This window comes from Palaemon carinicauda, chromosome 15, assembly GCF_036898095.1.
Source record: "Palaemon carinicauda isolate YSFRI2023 chromosome 15, ASM3689809v2, whole genome shotgun sequence".
Taxonomy (NCBI): Eukaryota; Metazoa; Arthropoda; class Malacostraca; order Decapoda; family Palaemonidae; genus Palaemon; species Palaemon carinicauda.
Genome location: NC_090739.1, coordinates 83,220,280 through 83,237,821, shown reverse-complemented (window position 1 = coordinate 83,237,821; position 17,542 = coordinate 83,220,280). Strand labels below are relative to the sequence as shown.

At 36.8% G+C, this 17,542-nt stretch overlaps 1 protein-coding gene across 1 annotated transcript in view; it reads left to right on the top strand.

The window, feature by feature from the left end:
• The window catches only part of LOC137654687 (MAM and LDL-receptor class A domain-containing protein 1-like), a 53,285-nt gene extending 36,770 nt beyond the window's left edge, over nt 1–16,515 (top strand). Inside the window, exons 15-19 of the mRNA XM_068388563.1 lie at nt 874–1,018; nt 3,494–3,664; nt 14,045–14,217; nt 14,472–14,613; nt 16,370–16,515. Of these exons, the coding sequence (XP_068244664.1) occupies nt 874–1,018; nt 3,494–3,664; nt 14,045–14,217; nt 14,472–14,613; nt 16,370–16,500 (762 nt within the window). The 3' untranslated portion in view covers nt 16,501–16,515. The remainder of the gene's footprint in view (nt 1–873; nt 1,019–3,493; nt 3,665–14,044; nt 14,218–14,471; nt 14,614–16,369) is intronic.
• Nucleotides 16,516–17,542: the final 1,027 nt, after the last annotated feature.

Sequence of the window (17,542 nt, the reverse complement as noted above, 5' to 3'; positions counted from 1 at the left end):
GATAAGGATTCTCATTTTATTTGTTGAGGGCAGTAATGTGACATAGATGTTCAGAGTTTGCTAAGTTACCAGGAAGAATGTCAAGCTAGTGTCTAAACATGTTTGTGAGACGTACTTTAAATGTAAAAGAAAAGGCGATTCCAAATTACGGTAGAATCCAGAGGAGGTGAGGTTTGTAGATTTAGTTATAGTAATGGGGATGTTAGCACTTAGGGTAGTAGCAAATTCTCTAGGGTTTGTAATGATGTTGATAGTCTTTAAATATCAACTTTCTTTGTTTATGGAAAAGTGTCCTTCATTCATACAGTCTCGCTTCTGTTACTGTTTTGCTTAGTCGTTCTTGTCTCAAGATTAAAATTTGGTCAGTACAACTTCTACCTTTTCTAAATCCGGCTTGTTCATCTTTCAATTTTTCATCAATCTTTCTCTCTAGTCTTTTGAATTGGTAAGGTTTTCTTATTTGGTGATCTCATTGCTTAATTATATAATTTGTATCATTAAAGACTGATAGAAGTGACAGTGTGATTACATCATTTTTATCATTAAAGACTGGCAAAAGTACACTGTTATATGTTTTATCAATTAATTTATTTTTTCATGACCAGTAACAATTTCCAAAAACTTGTATAATGTATGTTGTTGAACAAGAATTTGTCATTGCTGTACAAAATCAGATTAGTAGAATATGAAGATTGTTCTGATCTTTCCTGTTAGGTATTAAACTCTGTCAGTTAAAGGATTCTATGTTTTGGATTTAACACTTGTCTTGCAGAGGAATCAGCTTCTATACATTTATATTTTTTCAACAACAAAAAATTTGCTTAAGCTTTGTTATCATGGTATTCTTTGTAATACTCGTCTATCACCTATTAGGGGGATTGCAATTTTGACCATGAAGACTGGTTGCAATTATGTGAGTGGAAGCAGTTTGATAATGACGACATTAATTGGAATCGGGCAAATCGAACAAATGATACAATAGTTGGACCTTTTGAAGATCATACATTAGGAGAAGGAGGTGTGTAATTACCTATATTTTTAAAAAATTATTTAGAATGATAAATTTATGAACTATATATACCTTAATAACATGTTTTTTTTAGTAGTTACTGTATTTCCCACTGAGCTATGTATATTGGGATAGTGTACTCTTGAGGCTCTACTGTAAGAGAGAAGGAAACACCAACCTCTTAAATACATATAGGTTTTTATTATGGAAATGCTTTACAACAGGGATGATACAAAATTGGGCTTTCCTGGCAATAGCCAGGAAAGTCATGGTGACGACAATGTCATAATGTTACCAGATCAGCAATCTTTTTTTCTTTTTTTTAATAAATCTTCCCTACGGCTCATATTGGTTTTGTCTCCGAAAGCTTGGAATATCAACATATCCCTTGAAATAAAGAAATTCCCTATTTTCTTTCCTTCCAATACTCGAATGCCTCTCATACTCTCATACCAGCCACCCGTTGAGATACTTTCACTAGAGAGTTATGGGGTCCTTTGACTGGCCAGACAGTACTACATTGGATCCTTCTCTCTGTTTATGGTTCGTTTTCCCTTTGCCTACACACCGAATAGTCTGGCCTATTCTTTGAATATTCTCCTCAATCCTCATACACCTGACAACACTGAGATTACCAAGCAATTATTCTTCACCAAGGGGTTAACTAATGCACTGTAATTATTGAGTGGCCACTTTCATTTTGGTAAGGGTAGAAGAGTCTCTTTAGCTATGGTAAGCAGCTCTTCTAGGAGAAGTATACTCCAAATTTAAATCATTGTTCTCTAGTCTTGGGTAGTGCCATAGCCTCTGTACCATGATCTTTAACTGTCTTGGGTTAGAGTTCTTTTGCTTGAGGGTACACTCGGGCACACTATTTTATCTCATTTCTCTTCCTCTTGTTTTTATAGTTTACATAGGAAATATTTGTTTTATGTTATTACTGTTCATAGAATATTTTATTTTTCTTTGTTTCCCCTGATGGAGCTTATATCATCCTGCTTTTCCAACTAGGGTTGTAGCTTAGCAAGTAGTAATAATAATACTGTAAAGTGATAAGACTTACCAGCGTCTAACAACAATAACAAATGCCTCTACGCATCCACCTGCCCCTTATGTGTCAAGCTGGTTGTCAGTATCTTATGTCATTCTTCGTGATGAATTAAAAGCTCTTTTAAAATCTCTATGTTATATGAATGGCTTGGTAAATTGCATGATTCCTTAAACCAAATGTTTTTTTAATCAATCTGTATAAGAGACACAGTGGTTAAATGGCTTTATGCATTATTTACTTACAAGCTCGGCCATTAGCTCACCACATGTTTTTTCTCTTCCAGGGTAAATGTAGGTATTAGTACCTCACTTGTATGGACAAGTTTCTTTTAAACAAATTTGAATCAGTTCCAGGAAGTAGTAAGTAAACAATAAAAAAGAGTTAGGAAGGTCTTTGAAATATATTATTAGAAAGATGAAAATAAAGATTAGTCTTCCAGACAGAGTATTTAAAGTTTTCCAAATAAGTTATTCGAGATACATAGTTCATTTGGGTGAGATCGATAAATTTTTATCCTAAATTCAAAGTAGTGTTGGTAATAACCGTTTCTTTTTAAAGATATGCAAATAAGTTAGTAGAGATACATAGTTCATTTGGGCGGGATCAATTAATTTTTATACCAAATTCAAAGTAGGATTGGTAATTCCAGTTTCCGTGTAGTGTTAAAACCTTCTGTTTGGCAAGATGGATCTATTGGCAACTTAGTTATGGATTACAATCTACTCTCTGCCCTTGAAGCCATTAACAAGGCTGTCACTAATTATTAGACTATAAGTCTAGGATGTTAATTAATTGATTGTGGGAAACTAAATGCCCTATCTCTCCTTTGCTTGTTGGGGTTAGCAGTATGAACATCAGGAGAGATTATAGAAATAAATGTAATTTTAATGTTGAAATTGATTTTTTACTCCCCAAGTTTTCATATACAATACATGCCAACCCTCCTCCCTCACTAACTAGTGATGTCTAGAGGATAGGGAATTATTTTGATTTTGATACTGAAGGGTGATACAATGTGCAGCATGTTATTGTTTTTTTATACTGGTATGTCTTATTACTTTACTAAACCCATAAGTATATTGGAAAAAAGAAAACAGGAAATTACTTAACTTTAATGGGTAATGTCAACATTCCAAGCTTCTGAAGACAAAGGCAATATGAACATCAGGTGAGTGAGTAAATAAAAATTTTTTTAAAAATCAGGTAAGTGTTGCAAAACGTATTACAGGTAAGAGACGTGATTACTCTAGACATAGTAATGTATTAGGGAGTTACATTAATTGTACAAGAACATAGACACAATAATATAAATATGAGTAAACTATTACTAGACATCCATGAAGTCTTTCACGTATCTACAGTTACCTATTTGAGATAAAAGTCTACAAACATTCCATTTCACTTTATTTCTAAAATAAGCTTGAATTTTCCAGGATATTATATCTATGTAGGTGATTCAACAGAACCAGGGAAGTTAGCAGCAATTGGTCCTGTTTTTATGTATCCACCATCAAATTCAATATGTTTCATCAGATTTTGGTTTTACTTAAGTGACACATCTGAAGGATCTTTTAACTTGGGAACTCTTCGAGTTTTCCTGCAAGGTATTTATTTTTTATGTTTTTGCATGATATGTTAGGTCATTACTTTATTACGATTAATTAAATCATCTAATATCGAATATTATGTATACTACCTCGGTATTCGACCTTAATCCATTTCGAAAAGATGGTGGAATACCAAATCATTATTTCCCCTTACAAATAATGTTGATTTGCTAGTAACATGACATGTTACCATAAAAAAAGTGATGGGGTTATGTAGTTTTTACGCACAGTAAATACAAAATCGCATACAACTCTCAATAAAAATAAAAACAGAAGTAATTTTAGCATGAGAAAACTTGCCTTTTTTAGTTGCGATATGACGGCGTAATTGAATGGTGGTGTGGGAAGGAAGGGAGGAGTTATTGCTGAGAGTGGGAATCCCCTTTCATAAAAACATCTGATAATTGAGGTTCAGGGTTTTTCCCTTTTCTGTCGCTTGGGTTAGGTTTTTCTTTAATCAAAAATTGATCCAATGTTTGTTGCTTTTGCATGTTTTGTAGAATTTTATGGTAATGAGACATAACAATACAATTGAAGAGGTTTAAAGCCCTATTGGTTATTATGATATCAGGATGAGTTTTAATAAAAACTTGAATTTCCCCACTTAGCATAGATTTCTAGTGCCGTTTCTCAGATAAACTTCTCACTACTGTAATGCTGTCACCTCATCAGTATTTCTCATTTATTAAAATAAGTAACAACTCCACTTCCTTAACTGTCTGAGGCCTTTGTCTCATTAAAGTAGTCAGTCCTTTAGCAACATTCTCATCTCATCTCCTCCTAAGCCCGTTGATGCAAAGGGCCTCGGTTAGATTATGCCAGTCATCTGTATCTTGAGCTTTTAAATCAATACTTCTCCATTCATCATCTCCCACTTCATGCTAGGCAGTATATCTTAGCAATCCATGTTTACCAACAGTTATATAAGTGGATGAGCAACTTGGTGGAGGAACAAGAACTTTGGGTGTGGAGGAAATACCTCTAAATCTCGATGAAGTCACTGGCAGCGGGGTGACGGATTGGCTTTAAGGCGATAGACAAGATGTCTTTTCGGCTTTTACACCTAATGCCTGTCGGATGATGTTACTGGAATGAGCAACATTAGTGCCCTTTCTTATTTTTTCACTCTTTGGAATAGTCAGTATCGTTGATTATGCCATAGAATATTTGAGAGCAAGATCCGAAACACACATTTCGTTTTCGTGCTTGGGAATTATTTCCTTTTTCAGTTCAGTAGTTGTTCGCACATTTTCCTTTTTGTGGTCGAGCCATGTCATCCTGATGGAAGTTCTCCAAAGGCAGCTTTCTACACGGGACATTTCTGCAAGTGATATACCAGAGAATTTAACCTAAGAAATATCACAGGGTTCTATCCCCTGGAGCGAATATCCCGAGAGATATCGTGTATACAACAGGGATGTATTTAAAACTAGCCACGGCTATCCTTCGCCGAAGAAAGTTAACCTTGTCTCTTAAGGATAAGGGATCAGATTAGATCCATGAGCAAGAGAGCCATTACAACTTCCAATCTAAGTGAGGTACTACGAACACGTTCCCTGGTTTTTCATTCCTTAGTAGCGCCATCTTGACAGTTCTTTGGAGTTTTTCTGCATGTTTCTGTAACTTATTTGAGTGATTTTGCGATCATGGACTCTTCTGCTTCTTCCTCATCGACTAAGTTGTGTACCATTTCCTTTTGTGTTGAAGAATTTTACGTCTCCACCCCGATATTTTTATGATGTGCATGCTTTTTGTTGCCCGCGGCTGTCGTATGGTTGGCGTCGGTGGCTCATGTATCCAAATTGCTCAGAAATGCTTAGTTATTTTGTCATAGTATTGTAAGAATGTAATTTACAATATTCTTTTACAATTGTGGTATGGTTATGAGGTCCCCCCTTTTACTATTTTCTGCATGTGTGCATTTTATCAGTCTCTGCTTAGGCTAACTCTACCTTGACTGTCGGCCATGGCTGGTAGATTTGTACTTATGTACCATCACCTTCTGTCACTTAACCTTACGGGTTTCCTGAGGCTGCCCATCCTCCCATGCTGTTGATGAGTCATAGTGGGGAACTGCAGCCCTGAAGGTCCTTCTGGGAGCAGTGGATAGTGTTTTACAGTTGTCCTAAGGAGACTGTTTTTCACTCTTCTACTTAGCCTGAGTGTTTGGCCAGGTAGCACGGGTTGTGGGAACTTGTTCCCTATGTCTACTACTTGTCCATCCCTTAGAACACTTTAACCTTGTTCTAATGCTGACAGGTAGACCTCCCTTTAGTGTCGCCTTAGCGATCCCTAGGCTTCTTTTCTTAGTTTTTGGTAGGCTGGCAGCTGGCTGTGAGGATTCGTTCTCTGTACTTTCTTACTGCAGTCCCCTTAGAACGCTATATTAGTTCTAATTCTACAGTTAGGCCTTCCTCTCCTGCCGCCTCACCAATTATTGAGTCTCCCATCCTCCCCCTCCCCCCCTTGCTTGCCTGTTGGTGCATCTACTTGCTGTGGAACATTGTTCCCCTCCCAGTCCAGTTCCCTGGTGACTGAAGTGTATTTCGTTGCTATATAGATGGGCGGGATAGCTTGTGAGCTATCAGGTCTTTTGAGCTATCTAATCTGGTCCTAAGTAGAAGAAATTTTTATTCTTTCCTTGGATTATTTCTCTCTGCCACCTTAGAAACCCTTCTTGGGTGATCTAGTTGCCCCTTTCCCTTCCTAGTTAGGCCATAACCCTTTATTGTCTTAGGAACTACAGTTCCTTTGTCTAGTCTACTTACCCTACCATTTGAGTATCCCTCATCCGCTATGTAGGCTAGGCTTGCCTGCACAGTATTTCCTATAGCCTAGCCGTATCCAGGCAGAGAGCTAGTATCCCTTGGGGTCCTCCTCTGCCACCTTAGTAATCACCTGACCTATGACTGCAACTTCTCATCCTGGGCTATGTAACTCTTGCTGTGGAGTCTTAACTCCTTTACCTGGTTGGTTTATCCTGGCAGAAATATTGCCTTCTGTCCCTGCTTCCAGTCTTGTCGTCTTGAGTTCTTCAAGCATTGGATGTGAATGGGTTAAGGGGGGAACGCCCGTTCCCCTCTGCAAAATTACGGGAGAAGTAAAGGTAGGCCCTCACTCTAAAGCCTCATTCAACAGAAAAATGTTTGAAAAGGAGAGAACAATCTAACCTCTAACATGACATAGTGAGAGGTTTGGTTGAAGAAAGCAAGAAATATATTACACGGAATTAAGATATTATGAAAATTCTGTTTTCAAGTCGACTAGTAAAGGAAAGTAAGGGAAGTGTAATGTGGCCTATACTTCAGAAAACAAAAACTTCTTTGTAATATCAGAACCCTTACTAACTTATGCATTAGTACCACTAAACAAAACTTAATGAGTTAGTCTAGGGATAGGCTAGTATCACTGCCTCCATCGGAAGGTGTGTTAGCCTTTTCAGATTTTTACAAGCATAGCAAATCTAGTAAAAAACTTATGAAGCTCAATTCTACCAACCCCTGAGTGTTTGATAATTGCCTGAGCAGTTCCATCATCATCATCCCTACTAATCCATCAGCCTCATCTTCTAGGGATTCTCCCCTTACTTAAAAGAAACTTTGTTTTATGTTTAGAGTTGTTTATATGATCTTTCATAAGAGGGACTGTTAAATTTATGCATTCAGAACACCAATGGTCTAAATTATAATGATCCTCTTGATAAGTGATGCAAAGGGTATGATAACCCCTTATCAACTAGCAACAAACCACTTGAACATTCAACAAAGAAATGGATATGTAAGCCAGTAAATGACATCCCTGATTAATTTAAAGCTAAATAACTCTTTTAAACTCAAAATACACAATCTAGATTCATAGAATAGCTACGACAAGAAGACTGAAAGGGCATCTCCTAGTTGGCTTGCCCAAGGTCATTTATTGCCATAAACTGCCATATAAGCATAATACTACATGGGAGGGGGGGGCATGACTATTTAGGATATACTGTACATCAACATTTAGCTACCTTCAAGGGTACAACTGAACCTTGTGTGAGATTCGTAGAAATAATACTTTATGGTATCAATATGAATCTCACGAAAAGACTGATTCCACTATCCAACTGTTTTATCATACGTATAAACATGAGATAAGTTCATATGCCTGAACTATTTGAAACTCTTCCAAACAATTACAGTGAACCCTCGCTACTTCGCGGTTCGACCATCGCGGATTCACCACTTCGCGGATTTTTTTCATAACGCATGTATATACATATATCGCGGATTTTCCGGAAATTTCGAAAATACCGTGATGTGACCGATGGTGCGAGATAGGAGAAAGTAAGGAAAATTGAATCATGATTGATTTTCAATATAAATGAAACTTTGAGGAGCAACAAAGATATCATTTGTTAGAGAGATTGAGAGGTAAGGAATGGGAGGTAGTGAAAAGTAGCCCTCAGAGAGAGAGAGAGAGAGAGAGAGAGAGAGAGAGAGAGAGAGAGAGAGAGAGAGAGAGAGAGAGAGAGTGTGTGTGTGTGTTTTAAATGTAATAAACAAAATAATTTTATAGGTTATAACACATTGGTGCTTATGTAATATCAACTCTATACTGTAGACGGTTTGAATAAGTTAAGAAATGGTATAATCGATACTTTGTTAGTGTATTCGTACACTCCTAAGAGTGGCAGCTAGACGTCAGCTGATCTAATCACAGCCAAAAGTAAAACAAAAAGAAGTCAACAATACTCGATTTTTAAAACACACCCGAAATTTAAAAACAAAAGTACATGCTTTCTTAATGTGCAATTAACTATTTAAAAAGTAGCAATTTTCTAGAATAAAATGATGTTTCCCAAAAAATAGTTGTTTGCTGATGAAATCGGATGCCGTATTTTTAGCAACGATTGAAATGGATGTAAACTCGGCATAATTTTTTCATTTCGTATTTAATTGACACTAAGAAAACTAATTTTAGTTTCTTCATCTATATGTAAGTATTGTATAACACAAAGAGAGAGAGAGAGAGAGAGAGAGAGAGAGAGAGAGAGAGAGAGAGAGAGAGAGAGAGAGAGAGAGAGAGAGAGAGAGAGAGAATGAATCAGCTGTTGTAACTGAATGCCGTGTTTTTGTTTCGTGAGAATTTCATCGCCACGACTATAACAACAATATACTGTACTGAACTTTACAGTATTATACAGACTACTGTAATATGATAAAGTAAAATATTTGTAATAACCTATTTTATATGAAATGGGGCTATTTTTTTTTTTGTTTAAAATTTACATTTACGTACGTAAAACAACTCTCTCTCTCTCTCTCTCTCTCTCTCTCTCTCTCTCTCTCTCTCTCTCTCTCTCTCTCTCTCTCTCGTAAATTGTTTTCTTGCTTTGCTACGTATGTATGATTTTATACAGATACGGTAAATAATATTTGTAATAACATATTTTCTAAAAGCTTTTACTGTAATATCATTATTTATCACTTTCATCATGCGCGTTTAATGCCTTCGTTTGTTTACTGAGCCGTCGTTTCAGGCGGCGTCATCAAGAAAAACATTTCATTTGGAAGTCCTAAGAAAAATTAAGTAAAACATTGGTAATAACAAAATCAACATACTGTACTGAATAATCAATAAAATCAATGCAAAAACTAACCTATACACAGATGTGTAAATGTGTTTGTTTCTTCATTATGATCAGAGATAAACGTAAACAAAACATTGGTTGCCATTTTTTATCGTGCTTTTTGGCGCGTTTAGGAAACGCATGATATAAAGTCGCCTTTAATATTTGTGCCTGTTTTAGTTTAGGGTACTGTAGTACATGCATTAAGTGTTCTGTACATTAAAGGGTAGTTTGTTAACAGTACTACGTACAAGGGAAGGTTTTAAAAGTCTGAATATACATGTTGAATAAATAGGTGAATATGATGTCACTACTTCGCGGATTTTCACCTATCGCGGCCGGGTCTGGAACCTATCTACCGTGATAAACGAGGGTTCACTGTATAATATTAATGTGGTTTATATTTATTGGAATTTTACCAACAATCTAAAAAAACACTACCAATAATACAGTAATATGCATATTGATATTGCTAGGAAATGGTTCAGTCTGGTCCTAGTTTGGGTATTTGCTGTATACCATGGACGTCAGAGCATTAGCAGACTCTCCAGATTTGAATTGGAATCCGCATGACGAAATTGTAATAACCAAGAATGAAGAATAACGACAACGTAACAAATAAACAAAGATATAGTCTAAATCGAGCACCTTCCTGAGGCGAGTACAAAACTATAACAAAGACTAAATTGCTATTCTTCGTAGGTCCAAATTGGACTTGCTAGCAAATAAATACCATAGTAAAAACTAATAATGAATAATGATAATAAAATTGGTCATAAAACCTAGATGATAGAGTACCAGATGGGCAATAATAACTTGAAAATTTACCGAAGCGAACAAAACCTAAAATGGCTGCCGTTACCGAGGCAGGCCAATCGCTTCCAAAACTAAAATCCACAATACTGGAAACAGAACAAATGCCCGGTACTGCAATAAACTGTCAAAACAAACTATGGTACTTAACATTTGTAAAGGTGAAGTAGCAACGTCAGTCATGTTGAATTAACGACAAACACGTCGAAAAACACCGGGCAAAAAATATCAACTTTGCGGGCAAGTCCAAAACAGAAGGATGTCCTAGAGAGCGCGCGTGGTAGGTCTCGGTGGGGTAGTTCAACTGTGTTCTCTAGGGCCTGTCACGGCCCTCCCCATTGATGAAGGGATTATCTAAAAGGAAGACAGCCTGTGAATAGTGGTTTTCGCCCGCCTTTGTTAAATACACGACACCTACAAGGTGTTCGCGCGAGGGTTGTAACCTCTGCATTCCATGCTTTTATCTTTCTCTAGTATATTTGGAACTGACTCACTACCATACTTTTGAGCTCCGTCATAGCCCCTTGGTTTTCCCTAGAATGTGTTGCTTTTAGCAGTCACGGTTTATGCAGGGTAACATGAACATCAGGATCCATTAAGGGTCCTAGGTCGGTGACGTAGGTAATTGCAACGCTGAAGGCTCAAAATTCATCCCCACCTACCTGCCCGTCCATGGGGTCGTCGTCCAACCTTAGAGAGGACACTCTGAGGAGATAGGGACCTCTAGATGGAGCATTTCTTCCCAACCTTGATAACCAAGGGCGGAGAGCCTCTCTTGCAGGCCAGAGAGATTCATCATCATCCTGACGGGAACCATGTAGGCGAACCTTCTGTAAAAGAAAGGGGACATAAGTCTGGATGTTCCTTGAACTTTGGTTAGTGATCCTATTCACAGGCTGGGATCAACTGTACAACTCATAAAAATCATTTTTAAAGAAAAATCATTTAATGTACTATCTTTTGGGGTATAGTTCGATACTTGTATTCATGAAATGTGACACTGTTGGCGCATCCGCCACAGGTTGGCCACCCCTGACTCAGACGTTCAGAACCGGGTCTAACATTATTTACTGGCTATTAGTATTCTATTGATTCATCTGTTCACTGACCAGAGTTTCAAGGAACAGTAGATAGCCTCTCATGGCATGGTTAGTCTCGACCCGGCCCTTCATTAGAAGGGGCCAACGTTTGGTTCCCAGTACTGAGTGGAAACTTATTTCTATTTGAACACTATGTTGTATGGATATTTATTCATATTTAGGCATAGTTAGAATTGAATATGTATAAATATAGGCATAATCAATTTATTTCTATTTGAACACGATGTTGTATGAATATTTATTCATATTTAGGTATAGTTAGAATTGAATATGCACAAATATAGGCACAATCAATTTATTTCTATTTGAACACTATGTTGTATGGATATTTATTCATATTTAGGCATAGTTAGAATTGAAAATGCATAAATATAGGCATAATCAATTTATTTCTATTTGAACACGATGTTGTATGGATATTTATCCATATTTATACATAGTTAGAATTAAATATATGCATAAATATAGGCATAGTTATGTTCATATATTTTTATTTGGACTTTCAAGAATAACTAATGAATATTACCAACGCAAATTCAAAGTGTCATTAAAGTAAGTACAGTTTACTTTGTATTCATGTTAAATCCTTTCCTTTACAGCAAAACAAGAGATTGGCCACCCGTGGTCTGAGTGAGCTCTGTCTGTAACGGAGCTCCGGTAACAATCCCCGGTAGAAAGGTCCGTCATAGTGACAACGTGAACACCAGAGGAAAACTAATATTAACCTCAATGCTGATCGCCTGTACGATATCCGGTTAAGCCGGAGATTCGATGAAAAGGAACGTAATAACGATATTGTGATTATTTATGAAAAAGGGGTTCATACCCTGATTCTGATCGTCTGATTGATCTCTGTTTGTAACGGAGAACTAGTGACAAAGGTCCGTCATCGTGAAAACGTGATCCTTAGCGGTACGATAACATTCTCTAATACTGAATGTTTGTGTTATCTCCAGTGAAGCCGGAGATTCGATGAAAAAGGGACCGTAATAATGAAACTGTTTAGTCTTCATCGGTATCACATTGTTAACTCCGGTTCTGGCCGTCTGCTTGATCTCTGTTTGTACCGGAGATCCGGTAGCAAAGGCCCGTCACCGTGATATCGTGACCGTTCCCGGTACGATAACATTAACCTCAATGAATGATTGTGTTATCTCCCGTGAAGCCGGCCGTAACGGTGTAATTATGATCAAACATGACAAAGGTTCGTGTGTAAAAGGCTTCAGCCGGAGTCCGAGTGCCGGATTACACCGTTGCACTCCAAAATCTGCTCCTGAACGTTAACTAGTTCTCACCCAATGAGTATCCATATAACGGAGCATAACTCAAGGCGGAGCTAAGCATAACTTCGGAGCTAAGGGTGTCGGTATAAAACGACCCCAATTAATGACTCATACACTAACGTACCTATTAATATTGTTAGCTATATTAACAGTAACCACATCAATAAAAACGTTTATAATATTAAACGTACTATCATCAACTCTGATACTAAGAGGAGGCTTGAATAACTCGTGATCGTATAAAAACGGAGAACGGGAAATTCACCTCTCTTACTCGAGCTAACAAAGAAAACGAGAGAAGGAATAACTCATATCTGTAGAACAGGGAACGAGCAGTCTCTGTTTTCGCTCTCAAGGTTACATAATAAAAAACTAACATCACACAATAAAACAAGAACATTAATAAAATTGATTGCTTTTCTTAGTAATAACCAAGAACGAAGAATAACGTAACAAAAAAACAAGGATATAGTCTAAATCGAAGCCTCTGAGGCGAGAACAAACTAACAGACTAAATCGCTAAACTTTAATTCGCTATTCTTTAAATCGCTATTCTTCGTAGGTCCAAATTGGACTTGCAAGCAAATAAATACCATAGTAAAAATTAATGATAACACTAAAAGGCCATAAAACGTAAGTGATATAACCAAGATGACAGAGTACCAGATGGGCAAAATTAACTAGAATATTTACCGAAGCGAACATAACCCAAAATGGCTGCCGATACCTCGGCAAGACAATCGCTTCCAAAACTAAAAACCACCATATTGGAAACAGAACAAATGCCCGGTACTGTCAAAATCTGCCAAAACAAACTATGGTACTTAACATTGGTAAGGGTGAAGTATCAACGTCAGTCATGTTGAATTAACGACAATCACTTCGAAAAACACTGGGCAAAACACTTATCAACTTTGCTGGCTAGTCCAAAATAGAAGGATGACCTAGTGAGCGCGAGTGGTGGGTGTCGGTAGGGTAACCCAACTGTATTCTCTAGGGCCTGTCACGGCCCTCCCCCTTTGATGAAGGGATTATCTAAATGGAAGACAGCCTGTGAATAGTGTTTTACAAACGCCCTTGTTAGATATACGACACCAACAAGGTGCTCGCGCGAGGGTTGTAACCTCTGCATTCCATGCTTTTAATTTTCTCTGGTATATTTGGAAGATTTATATCAGAAAAAGTACAAAGAAGGACTTTTTCGCCGGGCGTCACAGGTCTCTCCCCAGAAATAGATTTTTCCTTCGTCAAAATCCCTTTATTATTGATATACCTTTCCATATGTAAATTTCAGTCAAAAAATATTTAGTGGTATGCTAGGTTAAGAGAGTACCTTTACCATATGCTATAATCTGATTCAAGGGGGATTCTCTAAGCCACTGGACTTCAGGTTCTCCTTTTAGATTGGGTGTACAGTATAAGACTTTCCCCTATTTTGGTGGTGATTTCTAAGATTGAAATTTATCTTATTTGTGATAATATACATTAATTGATTATTATTGCATACTTAAGTACAGGTATGATATGAGGTCTTTATTAAAATTCATTATACAATAATTATAATGAATTTCAGATGAAAATGACCTCAGGTCACTGGTGACATCTCACACAGCAAAGCGCCCACCTATTTGGGAAGAAGACATATTAATGTTGTCATCCGATAAAGATTTCACTGTTGTCTTTGAAGCAGAAACTGGCGATCCTGGACACACATATATTGCTCTTGATGATGTCTCTTTTACGCGTGTAAGTGGTAAACAGTAAAACGTGAAACTTTCGTGTAGCTCAATGACTTCCCAGTTTTTTCTATTACTTGCAGTTAACCAATTTTCTTTGTTCTAAAAATTCAGTTTTAACTATATTAGTATAGAATCCATACAGTCATGAATATACATACTGTAATAATTACATGTTAGCTAAGAAAATATATCGCATTACAATATAAATATTTGTGATATGAAATTTTTTTCACGGTAGTTACAGCATTTTTAATTATACAGGAATGTGTAACAGGTGTTCCTCCATCTAACTCAACCTGCTTACCTCATGAGTTTGAATGTGAAAGTGGTCAGTGCATTCCTCAAAGACTCCACTGCGATTTCATCATGGACTGCAAGGATGGAAGTGATGAAATAGAATGTCGTAAGCATTTTCTTTTTTATCCTTCATACTCCGCATCTAGGTACTGGCATGGCATGGACTTTGGATGGTACTAAATAGGATTTTGTAGTATTGCTAATGTCCCCATTGCCATTGCTAATGTCCATAGTTCTCTGTTCATGTGTAGTGCCATAGCCTCTGTACCATGGTCTTCCACTATCTTGGGTTAGAGTTCTCTTGCTTGACGGTACACTCGGGCACACTGTTCTATCTAATTTCTCTTCCTATTGTTTTGTTAACGTTTTTATAGTTTATATAGGAGATATTTATTTTAATGTTATTCTAGAATATTCATATTTTCCTTGTTTCCTTTCCTCACTGGGCTATTTTCCCTGTTGGAGCCCCTGGGCTTATAGCATTCTACTTTTCCAACTAGGGTTGTAGCTTAGCAATTAATAATAATAATAATTGCTTCCCTTTGGCCTCTTCCCACTATAATACCAAACTTTTGCTTGATATGTTTGTAAGTATTTCAGCTTTAGATTAAGAATATATCATGCAGGTAGACCCTAAGAAAGTCTATAAGCATGACTCGTTTGTATTTATTCCTTAACATTTAGAGGTTTTAACATTCACAAATTTGAATATTCACAGGGAAGCCCACAAATTCCTAATCATTGAAGTAATAATTTTTGGCCTGTTGCTGGTTCCACATTTATGTCACAGCAAATATCAGACAGTATTCACAATATTAACAGTGATTTCAGGGAAATCACTTCATCTGTAAAGACATAAAAGCCATTGTTATGCAAGGCCTTGAAATTTTGCTTACCTAATATAAAAGTTATCACTTTCTTCGACCCAGCTTTCCTTAGAGAAGAGAGCACTTCAGATAACTTATTATAAAAGAGCCTCGACAAAAATTACATAAATGCAATATTAATCATGTCATACAACCTCAAATAAAGGACAGTATTCATAAACAAATAATAGTGGAGAGTGGGTTGATAAGACATACTGTTATACATTACACTGTTTAAAGTATTTTTAAGCCCTTGAGTTGTTGCTAGTCCCCTACATAAGAATAAGATCAAGTACATAGGCAACCAGCTCATAACCTCCGGTCAACTCCTATCTCAAGTGAGTTAAGCCTACTTATTTATCAATAATTCCTTCAAAAAGAAGTTAATTAGAGTATTCTGCTTTGCACTTTTTCAAAATGTTTCTGGTTTAATGAACATGGGTTTTTATTTGTGGCAGTTCTTAGGCGGCTGAGTTCTTATATAGGGGACTTACTGTTAATGGCTTTTTTTTGTCTTGTTCTTAAGTAGGGACCTGTATTCGCTATTAAATAATTGTGAATTCTGTCATATGTTTGCTGTTGTAAAACTATATATCATAGGTTGTATGTATTATATATATTTATGTATTGACAAATAAAGAATACAAAATATCTTAAGATCAGAAACAAAGTTACCATAAATATGTCATATATAAACTATGAGGAGAGTCATGTCAGCCCATTCAACATAAAAACATTCACAGCAACTTTGAATTTCTGAGGTTCCACCTATTCAACTGCTTAATTAGGAAGATCATTCAACATTCTTGTTACAACTGGAATAAAACTTCTAAAATGCTGTGTAGTATTGAGCCTTGTGATGGAGAAGAAAGACTGTTTTAGTTTCTGCCTTTCATTTGATTCTCTGGTTTTAGAAAATATATAAAGGTAATTTAACTACCATTTGTAAATTAATATCATCATCATCATAACTGTGACGATTTTTTTTTTTAACAGCTAATGCTTGTAAAGAGACGGAATTTTATTGTGGAGATATGACTTGTTTACCTGCTGCCCTTCTTTGTGATGGAGTTAACGACTGCCCAAACAGCTCTGATGAAAAGTACTGTCCAGGTATGTCATACTAGATTGTATCATAATTTGTGTGGTGGCAGTTCAACATTTATAGGATATGTATTTCTATGAACCTCCCCTAATGATCATATTGCTTCTTTTCTGGAAGCTGTATTTATCAATATTTACCACTAAAATTTTTAAATATCCTATTTTCTTTCTATTCATTAGTGACATGCTTCTAGTAAATTAATGAGACAGACTCAACAATTTAAGGCCAAGAAGCAAAGCTGTGATGTGCCAGGGGCTCTGTCTTCTCAGTCTCTGTATGGCATTGGTCTGACACACGCTGTCTTCCAGATTCTTAGAGAAAATAGGTGTCTTATAAAATGTCTTCATCTGGAATCGTTAGCAATTACTGCATAGATGGTTCAAGGGAATTGTTTTTGGGCTTTCATGATCCACATCTCTTGTGTCTCATGTCGTGGACAGTTCAGCACTGAGTTTAGATACCGTAGCCTTACTTAAGATTATTTTGTTAAACCTCGGAAGGCTAATGAGGCTTCACTGAAAGGCAGTAATTCTCATCTTCCTCGCCAGGTTGCTAACCCTAACACGACTTCCCAAGTTGTGCCTAATGGTGATAGTGTTCCATATAGTAGGGGTTCAGATGATTCAATGCACCTTAGATTTGAGGTCCTCTCACAGAGCCTCAAATTCTTTATTTAATTTAGACTCTTCTACTGCTAAACCCTTGCATCTACAAAATCTTAGTTTCTGATTTAGACAACTAGATTGCAAGGCAGAAGACTGACTTGGCAGTCTGGATCCTAATATCCTTCCGCTTGCTAAAGTAAGGGTTCTAAAGCAACTGTTTCATATGTGAAGGACATGACATTTCACACGATTCCCTTTGAACTTAATGTTGCTGATGAACTTTTAGCTAAAGTTGATCAATTGTATCATGTTTCAGCTGGTAGTGTGCATCGTAAGTTTGCAAGCTCATCCTCTAGCTCATCACGGGTTAACTCTATTGGGATAAATGTAGGCACTAGTTCTTATAATGCTGAAACGAACTCCTTAATAAACAAATGTACAGCAGCTTGTGTACCCAGA